At 35.9% G+C, this 21,842-nt stretch overlaps 1 protein-coding gene across 1 annotated transcript in view; it reads left to right on the forward strand.

The window, feature by feature from the left end:
• LOC106077694 (glutaminase liver isoform, mitochondrial-like) overlaps positions 1–9,949 on the forward strand; it is a 37,207-nt gene extending 27,258 nt beyond the window's left edge. The window contains exons 6-15 of the mRNA XM_056015421.1: positions 253–416; positions 1,691–1,782; positions 1,928–1,986; positions 2,174–2,240; positions 2,356–2,406; positions 2,682–2,858; positions 3,534–3,665; positions 3,821–3,975; positions 4,685–4,825; positions 6,040–9,949. Of these exons, the coding sequence (XP_055871396.1) occupies positions 253–416; positions 1,691–1,782; positions 1,928–1,986; positions 2,174–2,240; positions 2,356–2,406; positions 2,682–2,858; positions 3,534–3,665; positions 3,821–3,975; positions 4,685–4,825; positions 6,040–6,166 (1,165 nt within the window). The 3' untranslated portion in view covers positions 6,167–9,949. The remainder of the gene's footprint in view (positions 1–252; positions 417–1,690; positions 1,783–1,927; positions 1,987–2,173; positions 2,241–2,355; positions 2,407–2,681; positions 2,859–3,533; positions 3,666–3,820; positions 3,976–4,684; positions 4,826–6,039) is intronic.
• The last annotated feature ends 11,893 nt before the right edge of the window (positions 9,950–21,842 follow it).

Below are 21,842 nucleotides of genomic sequence, written 5' to 3' on the forward strand. Positions count from 1 at the left end.
AGAGTTTCAGGGTTCAGATGAGTAAATTGTGCTTTTTATTTTAATGTTTTCTAAAATGAGAAGTATAGTTTCTTTTGAGACCTAGTGGTCTTGGGGCTTATGACATAAAGGTCATCTATTTTATTGGTCCACAATTAACAAGGATGTTTTGTGGCTAACTCCACCACTTTATTTTTTAATTAATTAATTTTTTTTTACAAAAAATCTTTTGCTGTGTTTTTATATTTTTGCTTCTCTTTTCATTTGTTGAAGATATGCCCTTGGAGATGCTCATGAGCCTGTATGTTTGCAATCTGTGAGCAAGCCATTGACCTATGCTATGGTGCTGGATGAGCTTGGCCCTGCTGTGGTGCACCAATATGTCGGTCAGGAGCCCAGTGGAAAAGCTTTCAACACCATTGGCTTAGATCCAATGAGTATGTTTACTTTTTTTTCAATATTCTTGCATGAGTTTTTTTAGTTGAAGAGAGTTTAAAATTTTTAAGTACAAGCTCCAACCAAAACTGCAAAATTGGTTGTTACTATTCTTTAACTCTCTCATTGCTTTTTTTTTTTACAGAAAAAAATAACTATTCTGGGACAGACCAAAATTTGCAAGAGCTAACTTATTTTTTAAAAATTGGAAATGAATATGTAAAAAAGTTTAATAGATAAAATGAAATATAAAAAAAAATGTTTTATTAAGTTACATATTAAAAATTCATAAAAAATCAACTTACTGAAATATTTATCCTCTTTTTTTAATTTAAATTTAATCTATAACTATTGAAAAATCACAAAAGTGAACATATTTTGTCACTTAAAAACTCATAAATAATGAGCAAATTGTATTATATAGTTATGTCAGGGTTTACAAAGTTAGTACCATATACTAAGTTACTTGCTGAAAGTAATGCCACACTAGTCCTTGCTAGTGAAGTTACACCCTGAGACTAATACTGCATTGAAATTGTTTACAATTTTTGCTAGGTATTTATGTAGTCTGAAAAAAAAAAGGTAGTGCACATTTCTTGTATATAATGTTGATGTAGCTTATAAAGTATAACTATTGCATGACGCGTAGGACGTAATCATCTTCTTTTTTGAAGTAACGTCTGTATTATATAAGATAAGATAAGATAAGTGATCAGTGAACTGCTATTTTCTCTTTGATGATAGATGTTGTGTAGTTAAAAGTATTGGTCATACATCCTCAGTTTTCTCCTCAGAGACTTTAATCTATGAATTTTAAATTGGTGCCATCATTTCTCTTAAAATATGAGATTGTATGATTAATTGAAGAGAAGTATCATACTGGACATTGGTGGCCATAACCTTTTCCTTTTATTTCGGAGAACATGGGACAGATGTAAATTTTACCTGCTCTTGGGATCACTGGTTTATGGGGGCATTTTGTGACTGTCATAGATTGACATTACTTTACACAACAAATCAAAATGTCATGATCCCATTGTAGATGTATCTAAAAATCTAAAATACTTTATTCAGATTCTCAGCCTTCTCCAGAATTGCAATATGAGAATCTTTAGCCAAGTTCTCTCTACAACATGACCACACCACCCTCTCTACTTTAATTGTAACAATAGTCCATTAGTTTTTACCTAATATTCTTTACCATTATTTGTACTATTGTCCTGAAGTTTCCATATTGTAGATGACCATGTTTTAATTTGAATTTTGTGCTTCACAGATCGACCACACAATCCCATGGTGAATGCTGGTGCAGTTGTGATCTGCTCACTGCTCAAGCAAGGCATGAACATGGCCGACAAGTTTGATTATGTAAGCTTAAAACAAACAAAAACAACAACTAAAGATCTATTACCAATTTTTCTTCATTCCATTTTGACCATTCAGTTGTTATAATCGTTATCATTTCTCACTTTTAAATATAACACTATTTATCATTGTTGCATTTTTTTTTTAGAATCAACAAAGGCTGAAACTGCTGGCTGGGAATGAGTTTGTTTCGTTCAACAACTCAATGTAAGATGATTTCTTATTTTGTCCCAATGACTTATTTCTACGAAAAATTGTGATTATTATATGAAAATATTTGCTTCTGATACTCCAATGAATGTAATGATGGTTCTCAAAAAAATGGGAGTCTTTTTATCTTGTTAAAAGTATTTGTGATTCCATCCTTGCTCACATTTTATAATAATGTTTTCAGCTTTCTCTCAGAGCGGCAAACAGCAGACAGAAACTTTGCCATTGGCTATTATCTCAAGGAGAAACAGGTATGAGTGTGTAGAGGGGACTAAGAGATTAGGAGTTTTTTTTTGTTTTTTTTTTTTGTGTTATCCTTCATTACTCAGGTATCATTCATAAATTATATTTCTAATTATTTTTCAGTGTTTTCCCAAAGGAACAAATCTACATGAGCTGTTAGACTTTTATTTTCAGGTGAGTTTGATTCCTCTCATCTGAGGCTCTCTGTAAGCTAGGGGAAGTAAGCCCTTTTATCAATTTTGTAGTGTTGCTTCAAGGTGCACTGTAGTTAAGCCCCTTAAAAGACTATATTGTTAATATTAAGTACCAGCATTAATGTGTTTACTTTATTATCTGAACTAGTAATTAGAGGGTTTCAATGAATAAATGAAAGTAGCTTAAGAGTTTTAAAAGCAAAGCAGCTAACTAAGTCTAGAAGAGAATGCAAAGTCAGTCTTGTTATTTTACAGTTGTGTTCTGTGGAGATGACTTGTGATTCAGGGGCTGTTGTTGCTGCCACTCTGGCCAATGGGGGCATTTGTCCAATCACTGGGGTCAAAGTACTGGAGCCCTACTGTATCAGAGATACCCTCAGCTTGATGTTGTCCTGCGGCATGTATGATTACTCTGGCCAGTTTGCATTCAAGGTAAGGTGATTTAAATAGTTGATTTACATTTATGACCAAGTGAGCAAGTAAGCCTGCTTTACTGATCCTTATTGGAAATTGAATAAACAAAAACAAGTACAATAAAATCTACAACATATTTGATTCAAATCAATGATAATACTCTTTATTCTTCTTCATGATTGCCCTAAGAGTTCAGTCTAAGACTCCTGAAACTCTAGCAAGGCCGAGCATACCGGGGAAACTTCTCCATGTTCATTCTCTCTTCCACATCTGCCCCTTGAGGAATGGTGTATTGATAGTGACAAGTGTATTGGGGCTTTCTTTCATCCCAACCAGTGCAATGGACTCAATCCTTAGGCACCCTAATGGTGGTTCTGTTTTGCTTCCCTATTAGCCTAATCCTTTCCTCTAATGACTGTTTCCTACCTAGAGCCACGTTGAGGCTGAGAAGCATTTCCCGGTAAAAAGCTCTTTAGAAATACACTTTTTTGTTAAAAGTATTCAGTATTGGTAGGCAAGTTACTTAGTTCAAGATTAAATCCAATTTTCATTGCTGTTTAGATATCTTTGTTTTTTATGATTGAATTTCAATACAAATTATCTAACATTTCTTAGTTGTTATTTATTTATTGATTACAGTCATTTATTTTTGCTTGTTTCAAAGTCTTTTACTTGTTGTATTTGAACAACCAGGTGGGTCTGCCAGGCAAATCTGGAGTGTCAGGGGGTATAATGCTTGTGGTGCCTAATGTGATGGGAATATTTATGTGGTCACCTCCATTAGATCACTATGGAAACAGTTGTCGTGGTATCCAATTCTGTGAGGTAGAAATTCTTTTCGATCACCAATAAATTTGATTAATCCTTTGTTTCAGTAAAATTCTTGGTTAAAGTTTTTTTTTTATTCAAGTAGCAGACTAATATAGCTTTTAGCCGAGACTTAGTGTGTATCTGTGTTTTAAGTACTTAAAATATTACAGGATCTGGTGAAGACTTTCAATTTTCACAATTATGACAACTTGAGACACACCCAGAAGAAGATGGACCCACGTATACTGCAAATTGACACACAGACCAACCTGGTAGTCAGTTTGTTGTTTGCTGCTTATAACGGAGATGTCACGGCTATAAGAAGGTATACACGTTTTTCTGATCCTTAGGTTTCTTATTACATTGATTTTTATGATTGAATGTCTTAGGCTGTTAGTTACTAAATGCATCCTGAACTAAAAATGTAGAATGGAAATAGAAGTTTTGACCTGTGAATGGTCATCCTTAAATGTTATGACATAGATATTAGTCTTCATGAAGCTTAATCTAGAAATTTAGATGGAATATATACTTTAGATTTGAAAACTTATGTCTTGGAATAGTAATATCAGTGTTGTTTTATTTTTTTTCTTAAGAATCAGATATGATAATCCTTTTTTAAACAAGACAAGAAGTCAACCTGTTATTCAGATTTCAGCTTGACCTGTCCCTTGAACCAGGCACCACACGTCAACCATTTTACTCCATTCCTCTCTGTCTTTTGCCTTGGATAGAATCTCTTTCAATAACAGGCCCGTCCATTCTTTTTTTTGTTGTCTTCTCATCGATTTCTCTGTTTTTTTTCCTGGCACTGTTTCCTGTAGAAAGGTCTTAGTGAGCCAAATTTAATTTTAGTTTATAAACATCACAAGTCTTAAATACTCCCTAAAAATACATATGCATATTGATTGCTTTGGTCGGACCTATGAAATCTATGTATAGATATTTTACCTTAAGAAATGGGTCTTCTGAGTTGATTTTATTTTGTTCATTTCTATCTTATTTTGATCTATAATAATGTCCTCTGTTTTCAGGTGTGCATTGATGGGAATGGACATGAGTCAGGCAGATTATGATGGCAGGACAGCACTTCACGTGTCTGCAGCCGAGGGACACCTGGCTGTGGTGAAGTTCCTGCTTGAGAAGTGCAACTGCTCGCCAACACTAAAAGACAGGTGAGTCTCCACATTAATAAAAAAAAAGTTTTTTTTATATGCACATATATAGTTGAGTTCAGTAGGATATTTCTTTATAAATGCATTCAAATTTTAAGTTAAGTATATCAGGACATGTCAAGAAATATGACATTTTTTAAATTAAATGACACAGGATTTATTTTAAGGGAAAAGTGCATATTCGTTATTGTTTTTATTTGTCATTTGAAGATGTCAAATTGAAGATTATTACATCCTAGTCCAAACCTGTTGCAGGACACCAGAAATGGTGGCAGGCTCTGTTCAAATCAAATGGCTGCATATCTCATGACCAGACAGACATTCTAGTGTTTTGTCTTATAATTTTACTTTGCTATGCCAGCAACTAGTTTGTTAGAAATAAAATAATGGTCAGTATATATGTTATTATCAATGCAGGGCAAAACAATATACTCCTTATAATGGTTAACTAATATATTTACTATCAGCATCTTTTTCACCTTTTTTTTAAAAAAATTATCTTGTCTTTTTTATCATAAATTTTAAATGATAGTTTTTTAGTTAAATTTTCTTTTACAAGTTTCCAACAAAGGATTAAAACAAGAAGCTACTTTAATATACTATTTTTCTAATGCTTTGACTAATTAAGTTATGTTAGGAAAAATTTGTACAAGTGCTCCTTTTCCCCCGGTGCTATTTAGAGTTTGGAATAGGTTGCCTGAATCAGCTAGGAAAACCAACGATCTGGAAGAATTTAGGTCACTGATTAACATGAATGACTAGATTAATACAGGGATATGGATGGACGTAATTATCTTCTCTTTTGAAGTAGCGTCTATATTATTAGATAGGTTTATCCGTGACTCCTCCTCTTTTAGTAAAGTAAAATAAAAGTTTCCCTTTCAGACCTTGCGATCTATAGGGCAGATGATGTTAAGGTCATCTGTTTCTTGTCCAATGGTTAATGAGCAGGGTGTCATGTTGCCAGTACAACAACAAACTGCCTTTACTTTCCACCAACTAAAGTCAGGTACCCATTAGGTACCCATTAGAGTTGGGTGGACTCAGGGACGCCCACAAAATCTCAAAATTCCAGTCTTCACAGAGCTTCGAACCCAGGACCTCAGGCATGGAAGCCAAGCGCTTAACCACTCAGCCAATGTTTCCCCCTTATGAAACTGGGTAAATTTTAAGCACCTCCATTGGTTCATGTTCGGTTTTTTACTGTTTGGCAGGTGGAATTTCATGCCCATTGATGATGCCAAGAGATTTAACAGACAAAACTGTGTGGATGTGTTGCAGGCCTTCATGCAAAAGGAGAAAGAAAAGCTCATGAATCTAGGTTCAGGGGAAGATAAATGATGTCTTTCAGGGGAAGATAAATGATGTCTTTCATGGAGTGACCATGTTGGTAAGAGAAAAACAGGCAGCTGCTGCTATTTTGAGTAGTTTCATTTGATGATGCTTCCATTTTGAAATGAGTATTTGTTTTAAAGGAAACAATCTCTTTTATTGTTATTTAACTATATTTTTAATATAGATGTATGTTTTTTTTCGTTTTTTTTAAATGCTACTTTAAATAGGAAAATAAATCTAAAATCTCATCCGAGTCTTAAGTTTCAGAGACAATGATCGGTAGTGATCATTGATCACTTTCCACTGTGATGTAGTTACAAAAATTATCATTTAAAGTAAATTAAACTGCAATAAGAAGAGAGAGAAATTAAACATTTCTAAATGGATATGTTTGCTGTTGAAAATGTGTAATAATTAGCATAGCATTATTTTGGGGCTTTCTTTTATTTGTAATATATATTTTAAATTTAATTAACTGCACACTGCTATTAAGTTAATAAACTTCTTAAAGATTTATTTTAATGATTTAGTTTTCTTACTATGTTTGAAGGACACTATAAAGCCCAATAGTGTTGTTGAATAAAATAATGAACAAGGCTGTTTTATGCTTGCACAAAGACTTACTACCAATTTTTGAAGTCCTATAATTATAAAATTTATAACAACTCCCCTTTCAGACCAAATGGTCTATAGGGCAGATGATATAAAGATCATCTGTTTCTGAGGTACATGGTAAATGAGGGTGTTGTGTGGCCAACATACCAACCAATCAACCGCCTTTACTTTTCCCTAAGAAAGGTGAGGTACACTAGATGGACTTAGAGATGCCCAAAGATCCTGAAATTGAAATTCCCAGTCTTCACCAGGATTTGAGCCCTGGACCTTCGGTTCAGAAGCAGAGCACAACTCTTCCAATTCCTATAATTAGTTCACACTTTCTTCATAGTCAAAAGGTGGAAGGTCAAAAACAAAATAAAAAAATATTTGAACCATTTATTTCAAACTGAAATTTCACTGATAGTAAATAGGGTAATGAGATAAGTGGATAGTGTGTATTAAATAATACAAGTGTTGGGTTCTTATATTGGCCCTTTTTTTGTTTCCTCTTTATTTTTTCATGACAAATAAAATATGAATGTTTAAAATTTTACTCTATTATTTGAACATATAGTAGGAATAAAAAATATATATATATATTTCTTGTTTCTCCAACGAATGTCAAGTATCCATTAGGAAGGACATGGTTGGCAGAGTGATATTGTGTAAATCTTGAATTAAAAATGGAACTAATGATAAATAGTTTACTAAAACAATGAGAAACAAAACACATCTTCTTTACCCACAACGTTGATTTATACAAATTATATTCTGAGTTGTTGCATTTTTTTTAAAACATTTTTAATTAAATAAATAACCATGATATGCAATTCCATTTTTTTTTTTGACTTTTTTAAAAACAATTTTTAAAAATCAAATGTCATTATTTTTTTAAAGTTGTCAAATATTGTTTTTTTTTTTTAAATATTCATTTTTTAGTGTTGTTTGTTGTAGAATTAAACATGCGTTTTAAAAATATTTATTGTGATTTCATCTGACATTTTTATTGCCAGATTTTGATCCAAAGATCAACCAAAATGTATTAAAAATCTCCACAGCATGTTTGTATATTTAAAAGCAAAAAACCACAATCTTTCAAAGACTCAAGTCATTGTGTACATATAGTTATGTTACTTTTTGCTTTATATAATGGGTGAAATACATCCAGTGTGATTATACAGGTTTGTATTAAATGTTTTATTATTATTTAGTTGTTGCTTTATTATTTGATGTACTGATGAAGTGAATAAATATAATGTCAGTTTGCATATCCGTTCTTTTTAAGTATTGGAATGTATTTTGGCTATATGAATATGAAGTATTATTTATTCCACCTATTGATTGTTAATTAAAGTATTGAAAATAATTTTAACAAATAGTGTGTGTGTGTTTGAAAAGAAATGTGATTATTTTATTAAGTTTTCCCATGACATAAAAAAAAATGCTCAAATTAAAATAAAATTTTTCAATTCAGGTCTGTATTAAATATAATGAAACAATTAATAAGCAAAAAGAAAATATTATTAATCAGTTGTGAAGAGACTCATTGAGTTCAAGGGTGTTGAATTACCAGCACTAAAAAAGAAACTGATTATACTCTTTCAAATAAGATGCACTTATCTGTGAGCACAAGGTAGATCCTTTGAAAGATAGTTTGTACATAGCTATTGAAAGCATTGTTTTGGTTAGAGTTAGATTAATTGTTTGTTTATATTATCTATGAGTCATGTTGTTCATGTATGTTCTATGCAAAGCTATGAGATGATGAGAATTACCTCATGAGATTTTATAAACCAGACATAATGCTGGAGGCTATACCAGCAGTTAGTCATTAGTGTATATAAATTATGGTAGATCATTGGATAGATAGTTTGTACATAACTTTGGATAGTATTGTTTGGGTTAGAAATAGATTGTTTGTTTATATAGAGTCATGTCGTTCATGTATGTTCTATGCAAAGCCATGAGATGATGAGAATTACCTCATGAAATTTTATAAACCAGTTAAAATGCTACATACTATACCAGCAGTTAGTCATTGGTGTAAATAAATTATGGTTCTGGCTTGAAATTATGAAATATTTTAACCGATTTCATAAAACTGTCCAAAACATTTTACTAACTTTTATAAAGAAAAATTTCTTGTTTTTTTTTCACTTACATGTATCGGCTTATATATTTGTAATTTTTTTTATCAGATTATGTTATTGTTGTTTCCAAATGTAGCAGTTGTGGTTTCAAAATATTTTTGGCTTGTCTTTTATTGGCCAGTAGAAAGAATAATAGTAGCAATAGAAGTCAAGTTTGTTCCTTTAATGAAGTGGTCAGAAGTACCAAATGTTATTTTACTCATACAGAAAACTTCCTTGTTGATTCTTAAATCCCAAGTTAAATTAATGTTCTGTTGTTGTTTTTTCAGCTGTTCTTCACTTTGATACAGAGTGTTGCTTTATGTTGGGTTGTTGTGGTATTTGGGTCTTCCTTAGATGAATTAAAATTAGGGTATTGAAAAGAGGCTATGATTCTATGAGTGACAGTTTCATAAAGGTGTTTGTAATGTCTACAGAGGTGCAGGTGTGTGGAATTTATTATAGGTGAAAATTTAAAAGTGCATGTCCGGGTGGGAAATTCATATTGTTCAGTTTGGAGTGGTCATTTCATAGTGAACAGCTCAGCTTGTGCTTCCTGATGCCCATTGGTTGAGCCTTGTTTTCTTTGTAGTTGAGAGTGTACTAATTAACTTCTTCTGGGTTGTTCCATGGAAATCTCCACCTTTGATAGTCTGACCACCTTTTCTTATCCCATTATACCTATGCGCCCAAAGATCCATAGTAGTTTAAAGAAAATGAAATGCAAACAGTTTGGACTAAGGTCTTTTCTGTATTTCATCTGAACATCTTCTTTAATGTAAATTTTTTCTTGTAGATTTACCTGTAAGTACAAAGTAGTTAGTGTCTTGTGTCTTAGTTCTTTACGTTTGTTCAATACTTGTTGGTCATTGAATATGAATATATGTAAGCAAATATACTGTCCCATGATGCAATACCAAGGTCATGTCAAGGAAGTGTTATTTCATATAGGTAACATTATTTACAATAATTAGAGTAACATATAGTCAACAACTGAGGTATACATTTAAAAAAAATTCTGGCATATAGATTCTATATAATAAACTGTGTTATTCTCTATGAATAGTATCTTTTCATTTTGTTTATTTTTTGGCTTTGTTTGAATTATTAGCTCCACCCCCCCCCCCCCCGACTTTTGTATAACATTTAAATATTTAAAAAAAAAAAAAGGAACGGTGATGGGGTAGACAATTTTAAATTTAAGAGAAACTCTTAGTAAATGCTGTTTACAAGTGCAGTTGTTGTTTTTTTAATTAAGGGGAGCTAACCTACTAGTGCATTAGTAAGATTACTTTTAATTATTATGTCCCTTGTTTAACTATTTCAATTACTTTTGGTCTTATAAATTACATTACACACAGCTTGCAGTAAGCTGTGGCAAAAGTAGAAATTTAACATTTTAAGATTGGAGGGAGAATTAAATTGAACAGAACTTTAGAAAACAAAGTGTCAAATAAAGGTCTGCACAACCAGTACCTACACGTTGTAGATATCAGGGGCTGACTGGGTGTCAAAATCGGCCCTGGCATTACCATAGGCCTACTATTCGGCCCACAACTTGATTGCATATGATGTGCATAAAACTGAACGCATGCATGCAAACGTAGATTGAATAACGTATAGTACTTCTACATTTAAGTAGAATCAGGGGCTATAGAAAACCTCAATTTGGAAAACAAAAAATCTACAGTGCAATAACAAGCTTAATTAGTTTCTCACATTACTTTGATATAACTAAAAGAGTAAAGCATAACACGTGATGGCCGCCTATTCGTGTGTTATGCACACTGAAGGGTCGTCTCAGTTGTCCCGGGTTCGAACTCTGCCAGCCTGCCCATCCCATCCCCCCCCCCCCCACCACCACCAGGACGTCCTTTTTGTGATGTTTGGGCTATTTTGAAGTAACAACCAAAGCATGTAAAACAAAACAAACTAAAAATGTGAAAAGAGAGTGACGTGAAGCATTCTTGTAACACATAAATGTATCCTTCTTCTTCTTCTTGAAACTGTCATGTAGAGTTGAGCCTTCGGTTCTTGGAACTCTAGGCCGGCAAAAGTGAACAAGAGCTCCCTTTCACCGGCCTGAATGAGAACAGTGTACACTGTTCTGTCTGACGGGTGGGTCAGACTCGCGGCAAGAGACCGCGTACACTAAGACCCCCGCCATTTTCCTTTTCTATACTAGGCTAACTGTGCGGGACACGCCATGTATCCAAATTCAAGGGATAAGAAAAGTCCCTCATTAACAAACTACTCGGGTTCTTGTGTCATGATGCTTTTTAGCCTAACGTGCAGAAACCTTATTTCACAAGTCTGGCCTACTTCCTTAGTACAGCATTAGCACTAACTCAAAAGCCTAGGTCATGATTTCATAACACCCCCCCTCAATAAATTGAGCCCTCAGTTCATTAATACCCTTTAGGGACCGTTATTACAAGACAGTATTCTTATCTATCATCTCAACAAAACCATATCTACTCTTTCTCTCCTAACTGACGATACCAGCGTTGATTCCACCAGAATGTGGTAAATAATTACGGAGAGAAAGAGTTAACAATTGCCATCGTCCTTATAGTCCAAATGTCATTTTCCTACTCATCAATTCGGTACGTAAGTTGTTCATGCCTAATCGGGTAAGTCAACGTCAAATAACATTAATTGTTTCAAGACACTACACCACTGTTTGGCGATCAAATTTAGAGACACTAAATTATTAAAAGATATTCGGAGTTGAGTCGCTAGAAGATACTATTTTTAAAACTTGAGATTCATTGAAATAATGAATTAATCATGTTTGGAGAATTTTAAGCCGCTACATTCTCCTCACCATTTTAATTTTATTTCTAAATTCTTCACTGGATGGTCACTTGCAGGGGCGGACTGGCTATATGGGCATTTGGGCAAATGCCCGGTGGGCCGGTACCTGAATGGGCCGGTAGGGCCACCGAAAAGACCTCATGGATCCCACTATGTATTCAATTGTTTAAAGTTTTATAATGTTTTTTTTTTATGAAAGCGGTCTTCTGAGCATCATGTTTAAAAGAAATCTCTCCACAGTGAAATAACTAACTTTCCGATATAATGACAGTGCTACTAGTAGTGGGCTTCATCCTTTTAGGGGCTACACACTGAGTGATTAAAAAGCAACATGGCTGCCTGGTCGTGCGGTTTGCGCGCTGGATTGTCGTTCGGACTTATCGATAGTCCCGGGTTCAAACCCTGCCCGCTCCCATCCCCCGTCGTCCTGCGGGAGGTATGGACTAGGAAGTAATTATCTTCAACTCTGAAGGAACATCCGAAACATGTCAAACATTTTACAAACATTTTTACAACATAAGACCTAAATTTCTTATAAAAATATAGAGCTCACTGTATGCATGTGTACAGTTATCGATACTGAAACTTAGTATTGATTTTAGGGCAGGCATGCCTTTAATTGGATGTCCATCATATATGAAATGTATAGGCCTGACTGTATAGAAATGACCGGGCCGATTTTGACACCCAGTCCACCCCTCACTAGGTCTATGAAAAAAAAACAAAAAAAAAACAAAAAACTATCTTTATCTATAATGGAGGTTTTTACTTAAATATGTCTAGCCACTATCTTTGTTATTATCCTAACCTAAGAGACCAATTGGTACTTTCATTAATTGCCAGCACATATGATATTATGCCTTAGCATTCAAATAAATCCGAAACCTATATTTATGTCTGCCTGAGGTAAGATATTCTGTATATGCCTCTAGGTATATTTTTCAAAAATATAAAACTTGACCACTTGAGACCAGTCTGACGTAGTTGTTGCCGAGTGGGGACAATGTTATCTTTTAAGTATTGCCTTTTCTTAAAATCAAGGCAAACAATACAGACATGTTGGTCTAGTAAAAATTGAGAGTTGACTTTTGATTATCTCCCTTAAAAGTGCTTTTATCTTCACTATTTCTCTTTGTATTTTTGGAACATCAATAGCTACACATTATCTCCCCTCTGCTTGCTTTATTTTCTTTTGTCTGCCATTTTAGTATTGTATTAATTTATGTTTTTTTTTTTTTTTTAAATAATGCAATGGTTCTCACCACACTTCTGTATGGATCTGAGACCTCGGAGCTCTATCGAAGGCATTTAGGGCTCATCGAACGCTTCCATTCATAGACAACATCACAAATAACTATGTTCTGCTGGAGGCTAAGCGTGTTGTTTTTATATTACAAACATAGACATGGCCGCCTATAGTTGTTGTTTTTTTATTATTACAGCGCGAAGACCACTCGAGCAACCAAGGTTTCCACCACCTGTTCATCAGATGACATCCAATTATCAAGATAGGTCCCATTCAGTGGCGTCACTTGGCAGGTGCGGGGGGGGGGGTGCAGTCCGCACCGAGTGACACCGACCCTAGTAACGCCACTGGTCCCATTGACTTATATTTCTTTGTCATCAAGATTTTCTTTAGGAGATTGGGTTCTACATCTTCGTGTTTAATATCTTAAAGCAGTGTTTCCCAAACTGTCTTCCGTGGAACCCTAGTGTTCCGCAAGACCTGAATAGGTGTTCCGGGTAACTGCTAGACTAATTAACTAGTAGGCCGCCACATCATTAACCTCTCTAAAATAAATAAGCAAAGTGTTCCGATAAATATTGAGAATGTGCGAAGTGTTCCGCTAACGGAAAAGTTTTGGAACCACTGTCTTCAAGAATTATTATGATCAGACTTTGATAACTGTCTCAGCTTATTTGGCATATATTTTTAATAACTATTATTTGACGATTTAATTTTAGAATCTTACTAAGATACTCTACAAATAACAATGTAAAAATGAGCCAGCTGCACCGCTACAGATAGTATTAAATATGCCTTAATATGCAAACATTATTACACTTTAAAAAACATGGGTTGCCTAGGGAGATAACTCGGGCGAAAGTCGTGGCCTATAATCATAGACATAAATAAATATAGACTGGCCGAGAGTTTTATGAAACAAAAATTTGTTACTTGCAATTTTGTGTACTTTATTATAAAGCAGTGTAGTTTTGTTTAATCTCTAAGACTGAAGATCATGCAACTTTTCAGAATTTGGAAATCCGACAACAATAGATATACATGTTTTCAAGTTACATAAAGTTATTTCCTTTTTCCAGTCGATATCTAAAGACGAATGTCATATCAGGGAGATAACTCAGTGAGCTACTAAAAGTTTTGTCCCTTGAATGTGATGCACGCTGGCAGACGATACAACAACACGGCAATGACACGATGACTTGACCTTTATCTCTAACGTGATACCCAATAATAGTAGTAGCTCACGCTGTGACGAGGTGTGAGTGTGTGTGTGTGTGTGTGTGTGTGTGTTATCACGTGAGTAACGTTTATTTGCCATAAAATGTTGAATCAAGAAAGATAACTCTATGGAAATACATGAAAAATCAATAACATAACACGAGATGCTATTCAATACATTTAGTATGGGCCCTTTATTTTGGGACCGCTCATCTACCAATCAAGGAAGGCGAGTTCGACACCACCCGAACTGATAGTGATTGTAGCACGAAAAACATTACACTAAATATCAATAAAGGCATTCTCCCCCCATGGTCTACAAAAAAGATGGAGCTGTAGCACTCTGAGCTTGATGTAAGCATGAAGATTGCGCTATTTCAAAGATAGATATATTTATATATCATCATCATTGGCCTCCTTCAGTCGTAAAACGACTATGGTTCATCTCGAACACTTTTTCATATGGCTGTGGAGCCCTATTTTGGAGAGACACTCCCGTCCACATATTTTGCATGTCAAGGTGGCTTTCGCTTTGGTGGTAGAGGAGCTGGACATTTTCCGTGTGGCACGCTTTTCTTCAAGAATCGAGGCCCATGTTTTCTCGCTGTCCATAGCTTTCTTGGTTACCGTCTCTCTCCAACTAATGTGGTCTAAGGCTATATCTTCCCAATGGTCAGTATCAATGTTCACTGATTTTAAATCCCGTTTTATCACATCAACGTAACGGAGGTGGGGGCGACCAGTTTTTCTTGAGCCAGACGCAAGTTGGCCGAGCAGAATGATTTTCGGGATGCGATTGTCCTCCATCCGGCGAACATGTCCGAGCCAGCGCAGGCGGCGTTGCCCGAGGACCGTCAAGATGTTGGGAAGGCCCGTTCTCGCGAGGATCTCAGTATTAAACACTCTTTCTTTCCATGTTATTTTTAAAATCCTTCGAAGGCAGCGCAAGTGGAATGAGTTTAGTGTTCTCTCTTGTTTTGTGTAGGTTGTCCACGACTCGCTGCCGTACAGTAGCGTGATAAGAACGCGTGCCTTGTAGACCTCCATTTTGGGTGCTGTGGTGAGCTTCTGGTTTTCCCAAACTCTTGATCGGAGTCTAGCGAAGGTTGATGCAGCCTTTCCTATGCGTTTTTTGATCTTCTCTTCTAGAGACAGGTCACCTTTGATTGTAGATCCAAGGTAGCAGAATTAGTTAACGGCATCTAGCTTGTTATCGTCAATAAGGATGGAGGGTGGTGCTGTAGCAGGTGATCCCATGACATTAGTTTTCTTTGTGCATGGTTAGGCCATACTCTTTGCTAGCCTTAGAGAAGCAGGACATTAGTGACTGAAGCTCCTCTTGTGATTGTGCCACTACCACTGCATCGTCCGCGAAGAGCATATCTCTTGTGAGGGTGGTTCTGATTTTAGTTTTGACTCTCAGTCTAGCATTATTTAGAAGTTTGCCATCGATTCTGGAATGAAGATATATGCCTACGGTGAATTTGTCAAACGCGTGGTGGATTAGCAGTGAAAAGAGTATTCCAAAGAAGGTTGGGGCCAGGACACATCCTTGTTTGACTCCACTGTTTATACTGAAACTTTCGGAACAGGCACCGTTGAACTGCACTGTACCCATCATATTTTGGCGGAAAGAGACAATAATATTTAGCAGCTTGGGTGTAAGATTTTAAAGAGGTCTTCTCTGCTGACTAGATCAAAGGCCTTTGTCAGATCGATGAATGCAATGTAAAAGGCATTCTTTGCTCTTTGACTTTTCCTGAAGTTGACGGATGGAGACAATCATGTCAATTGTTGATCTCTATGAGCGAAAGCCGCACTGTGATTCTGGATAGACTCGATCAGCAAGTTTTTGTAGCCTACATATATAGTAGCCTATGTATAACAAATGTTATGGGACCACCTAGAGTAGACGCAAAACAGAGCATTGCGTTTTATACAATACCGTGGGCAGAGGTACAAGAGAACAAGCATGTACTCTTTCAGAAAAGTAATTATTAGGCCACTTAACCATAAAAATTACGAAAATAGATATTAATATTTGAATTTCCTCCCTTCCCAGTTCATTTTTCTTCATTATTTCCAAATACACAATTCCAAGAAAGCAGTGGCCTAAATAGGCTTATTATACGATATAAGAAGAACATTTGTTGGATAAGTTTTTGTAGATAAGAATATTATAGCGCGCAATCAGCGTATGACTTTTTTTTTTTTATTTATTTGTAGGCCTTAGTTGAGAAGAACAAATATCACCACAGAGAGATTGGGTAGGCTACAATGTGTTTTTCATTCTTTCTGTCTCTTTTATGTTTCTATCTAACTCACTTCTCTTTTTGTCTCCTTTCTCTCTTTTACATAAAGTTCCTCTCTTTGAATTCTTTCTTTCTCTCATTCATTTTTTTTTCTCCATTACTCGTCCTCAAAGGTGGCTACGAGAGGGGAAGCGTTGGGGGACATCCCCCTGAACCGCAAAAAAAAAAAAAAGGGGGGGGGGGACAAATTCGTACAGAACTCGTACAGAACTCACGCTCTTTGTATAATTATTTACGTGTCTTAAATGATATATGTTAATTTTTGAGATATGTTGCCCGACTCGGTGGAGTTGGAAAAGAGATAGAATCAACCCAGGACCGGATTTAGAAGAGGGCAGGCGAGGCCACAAACCCCTTTAATATTCAGATAAATACTAAGCGGTTCCTTCCGTTACATAAGCTTTGTTTTTAAAAAAGTATTCTTTTCTCTATTGTTTGTTGTTATTAGATCTGATAAATTTTTTGTCTTAGCTAAAGTTTCTGGTAAAGTGTTAATAATTTTTTTTTACAGAATTGCAAACGATACTTCATATAGTAAGCCTAATGACTAATGTTTCCACATGCTCATAGTGGCACCCTTAGCAGAGAGGCCTTTGTGAAGCTAACACTGAAAACAAGTCCTAATCCTCTATAACTATTGTCTGGGTCCGAGATTATTGAAAATAGATGCAATGCTAAGTTATTTTAAGTTGTGCCACTTGCCTACAATTTCTTCTCGCGTCCAGCACGTCTGTCGTGACAGGCCCCACATTTGTACAATATTGATAAGTTTAAGGGTTCGATTTCTGGGGTGAACCGCTTTCGGCATCGTTCTGGAAAAAGTTGTCATTCCCGTTGTCTTTTTTTAAACAGAGAAAGCGGTGAAGTGTATGACCCCACAGTGTTTTTGAGTTCCCCTCTTGCATTATTTAATGCATATTAGTTCCCTGTACGCTTTTTTTTTTAAAATTAAAAACTACACATTGCTTAATTCATAAAGTTAGCAGCTGACAGCTGATTGGTTGGGTAGATCGTACGAGTACAATTTGAATATCAAGATAAGATATAAACGCACACATAACAGCAAGTAAAAAAAAAATGGGAAATTAATCCGGACCAAATCCACATATATTTAGATATCTCGAGTACTGAGTTTCTCAACCGTGTAGTATTTTTAGTTTAGGTAAAAGAGGCAGGTTGACTCACAAAACTGCCGTGTTTTATAGGTGTACCCTGCTAATTATAAAACTTGGTGGCCCGAGTGGTAAAGCGCATGGTTATTGTATCAAGGGTTTCAAGTTCCGACCTCTGTCAAATCGAGTGGGCGCAGTGCATTGGCGGGGGAAATTATCTTACAAAATACTTAGTCTTTGTGATGGGCCCAGACTCGGTCTCGCTTCGTATCGACAATAACTATTTCTGAATGCAAGACTATCATTGCCATTTAAAGACCTAAATATTTAGTAACTACATTATATTTAGCGATTGAAATAATGTAGCCTATTTTATAATAATTGTTACGCAAAAAAAACAACAACAAAAAAAAAACACTAGTATTTTAGCTCTCTGCTAGCAGAATGGTTACTGTGTTGGCCTGAGAAGGCTTGAACCATGAGTTCGAATTCCGGTCGTTTCTCCTTTTTTTAATTTTTATAAATGATTTTTTATTGTTAGTCTAGATCTATTACACATTTAATTACATGACTGGTCCAAACTAATTGATACACTACTCTTTAAGCTTCGTTTCTTTTAAAACGTATTTTAAACACCGTTTTCTTGTTTAGGATAAGATAACGTTTTACTCTGTGCAAATGTAAGCGGTGGCGTAGCTAGGGTGGGGGGCAGGAGAATTTGAATATCTCCCCACCCGGGCCCTCACTTGAGAGGTGCCTCCCAATGAGTGTTTTTTACATTAAAAATTAAATATTACGCTAAATGCAGGGGCCCCCAAGAGGCCAAGCCCCCACCCCGGTCCCCAAAACGATATAAAATTCGTAGCTACGCCCCTGAATGTAAGAAATAGATAAAAGTCATTTCCTAGAAGGTTGCTTTTGCTTGGTGATATTGGGCCAGTGGATCCAAAGAGCTGTGCGGAGACAGCGGTTGATTTAAAAAAAAAAAAAAAAGCTTATCTACAATGAAACTAATAATGGCAATGTCTTCCATTCCTAAGATTAATGATGACTGCAGTGTTTCACATGACTACGCAAACCCAATTGCGACCTATATATATTTTTCGCATCTCGTTCAGACAGAGCCGTTACAAGATGAGATCATTTGTATTGGTCCGATCAAATGGAAATTCAGTTTGACTATAATTGACCGATACCCATCTCAGCGTAACTTCTGTACAATAACAATGTAAATGCAAATACGAACAACATTCACCCACGAAACACATAAGCCTACACACTCACAACCAGCGCTTTATGTACTTCTCGATGACGACAGATGATCTTGTAACACTCTGACCGAAAGTGGGATAAAAGAGTTTTTTTAATCTTTCTTTTTTAGGAGTCAGTTACACAGATCGGGTCTCAAACAAGGAAATCCTTTGCCGAACTGGGAGTCGAACACTTAGTGATGTTGTGACAGAGCGTCGCATGAGGTGTGCGGGACATGTTCTACGACAAAATGTATTACGTATACCAAGAGTTGCGATGACATGGATGCCAATACGAGGAAAGCGCAAACAGGGAAGTCCTCGTATTACTTGGCGCCACACCTTCATGGAGGACCTCAGAACAGTGGACTCCAGGTGGGAGGAGAGGCTTCAGACATTGCCAACGACAGATCTTTATGGAGACATCTTGCTGCCCAATGCGCCGAACGGCGCCGGAGGACATAAGTCTAAGTTAGTAAGTTTTAGTGCTAATGGAAAGGAGACGACCACTTCGTTCATATCTGAAGTAACAGTGGTTTAATGGGTGCAGGTTATCTTTAAGATTCGTGAGTGTTTTGGAAAAGCATCTTTCATGAAAAAGCTCTTCAAGAGATGGTAGCTGTGTTCGAGTGATTTGCGATGCTTTTTTTAATTTGTCATGCCATGTAGATAACAATATTCTCACATCTGTAGAGATGACTAAATAATCATGCAATAGTAAAAATAATTATTATTACTAAAATTAGCACTTAAAACTAAGAAAAAAAAATACAAAATATGATTTAATAATTCTTTTTAATATTAATTGAACTAGTAATGCTAAAATGACAATCATTAGCATTTTTATAAAAAATAGCATTTTCATTTTTTTTTAGTTTAAATTGCCTATTAATTTATCTTATAAAGTACGGTTTGGTTTGGTTTTGGTTTTAGGCACATCGGCACAATTTTAGGCCATGTCGTGCCTGCATTCCCTTAAGGACTACTCTCTCTCTCTCTCTCTACATAACAAGGGCTAAACTCTATACAGTTAAATCATTAAAATCAAGGTCTATTCACAGTTAAAATAATAAAATACGGACGTATACTTCAATTTATTGAAAGGTTGAGCTCCTATTTATTAATTCTACCAGAAATGAACGCATTAATATGTGACCTTCGCGCGTAAGGAGATAAACGACCTTTAGCCGATTACTGGATGGTATGTTCGACACATGATGTTAGCCTAGTTGCGCTATTATTGATGATGTCATTCTCGGATCGCCCTTACGGCATGTGTTTTAAAATAATAATTTAAACACATCCGGTGATACTAAAAAAACAACAACAATGAACCTATAGTTTTAGTCTCGTGATGATGTCATTTTGGAGCATAAGCACAACACATGTTTAGCACGATGACAGTACCAGACATTCCAGACAGTGGAAATCAACCAGCGCAGTTTTTGATGACGTCATTAAAAAAATCGAGCCGTCCTCATCTCCTCCCACCCCTCACTCAACAAAAGACAACAACGAAATATGAATGATTACATAAACAGCGAAGCGAAAATTAGGAGAAGAAAAGACACTCAAAGTGTTCAAGTAATTAACAAGAGTACATCACTTGAGCTATCTTCAACATCAATTAAAAAACAAAGTGTCTTACGAAATGTCAACAGTGATGATTAAGTTTAACGTAAAGCTCAATCAAGAAACACAGCATTCTAAAAAAAAAAACTTTTTCTGTGTCTATCAGGGGCGTATCTATTATCATACTATATGGGGCAAGTCCATTATATGAAAATAAAGGATTAACCTACCCAAATACTTATTTTTACTTATTTTAGCTTAAAAAGGATACACCTAAGTTAAGGGCTTCACGTTTCAAGGCGGAACAACTTCAAATATGACACCTAGCATAGTTCATCTATCAGGTCCTTCTGCATGTCAGAACCTCTCCTCTAAAACTATGGCTGGGTCCGAGATTATTGAAAATACAAGCAACACTAAATAATTTGAATCCATAACTATGGCATTGAGAAGGATCCCCCCCCCCTTTGCATTCACTGGATTGATCCTCCAACTTCTCGCTAAATTTGATGTTCGAAGCCATTCTGGGTTTGGGTCTTATTATTTTGTTGACCCTCTGACACTTTAGTTGCTAGATTTAAGAGGTCGAGGGTCGCGCACCCCGAAGAGCTCCTTTAAAAGCTCTTTCCTATTATGCGACCGACATAGTCCGTGAAAGGACTCCACTAACAGACGTTTCCTCGGGGGGGGGGGGGGTACGCTTACAGTAGTTCATATTTAACGCAGGCACTGAGCAAGCAATGCAAAGGATAATAAACAAAATCTTTTTCAAAAAACAACAACCTATGTATACGTACCGTACATCAATACCAATCATACGCAGGTAAGACAGCGATTCTCAAACTCCAGCAAGTAGGTCTCATAGAAAAATTCACGTACAATGAAGGCACTTTGTGAAAATTGGCAAATGTATTCGAAAAGCATTAAAAAATTGATTCGTAACTAGTCGTCATTTTGAATGATTGGGGGAATTGTGGGAATGGAGAAGCATTAGCTGTGTCACTAAACCAAGAGCTGCGAGTCTTGATAATTAATTCTATTCTCTGCGCCAGTTTAACATGAGCACTAAAGGTGGCGCAAGGCGTAGGCGACGACCGCCCACGGCCTAGCGTTCCGAGAAGCCTGACGCCTCACAAGTGTATGCATTACTTAAAAGCAGTGAACGAAATAAAAAAAAGGTTACTCGTTATTACAAACGATATCAATTTTTTCGTCTAGTCAACCAACAATTAGTAGATTTACATTTATCTCATTTTTTTTTAATCGCGGGTATTAGGCCTACTCGCGGGCGGGGGGGGGGGGCTGAGGATTTCCAATTCTTTTGACTTTCATGCTTCACAACAGGTAGAAAGACAAACACTGTACGTAGGCCTACGCTTAGGTCTACTATGAAGCTTTTATCAGTAGCAAGGTTTGAAAGCAGAGTCGA

This window comes from Biomphalaria glabrata, chromosome 17 (genome assembly GCF_947242115.1).
Source record: "Biomphalaria glabrata chromosome 17, xgBioGlab47.1, whole genome shotgun sequence".
NCBI lineage: Eukaryota > Metazoa > Mollusca > Gastropoda > Planorbidae > Biomphalaria > Biomphalaria glabrata.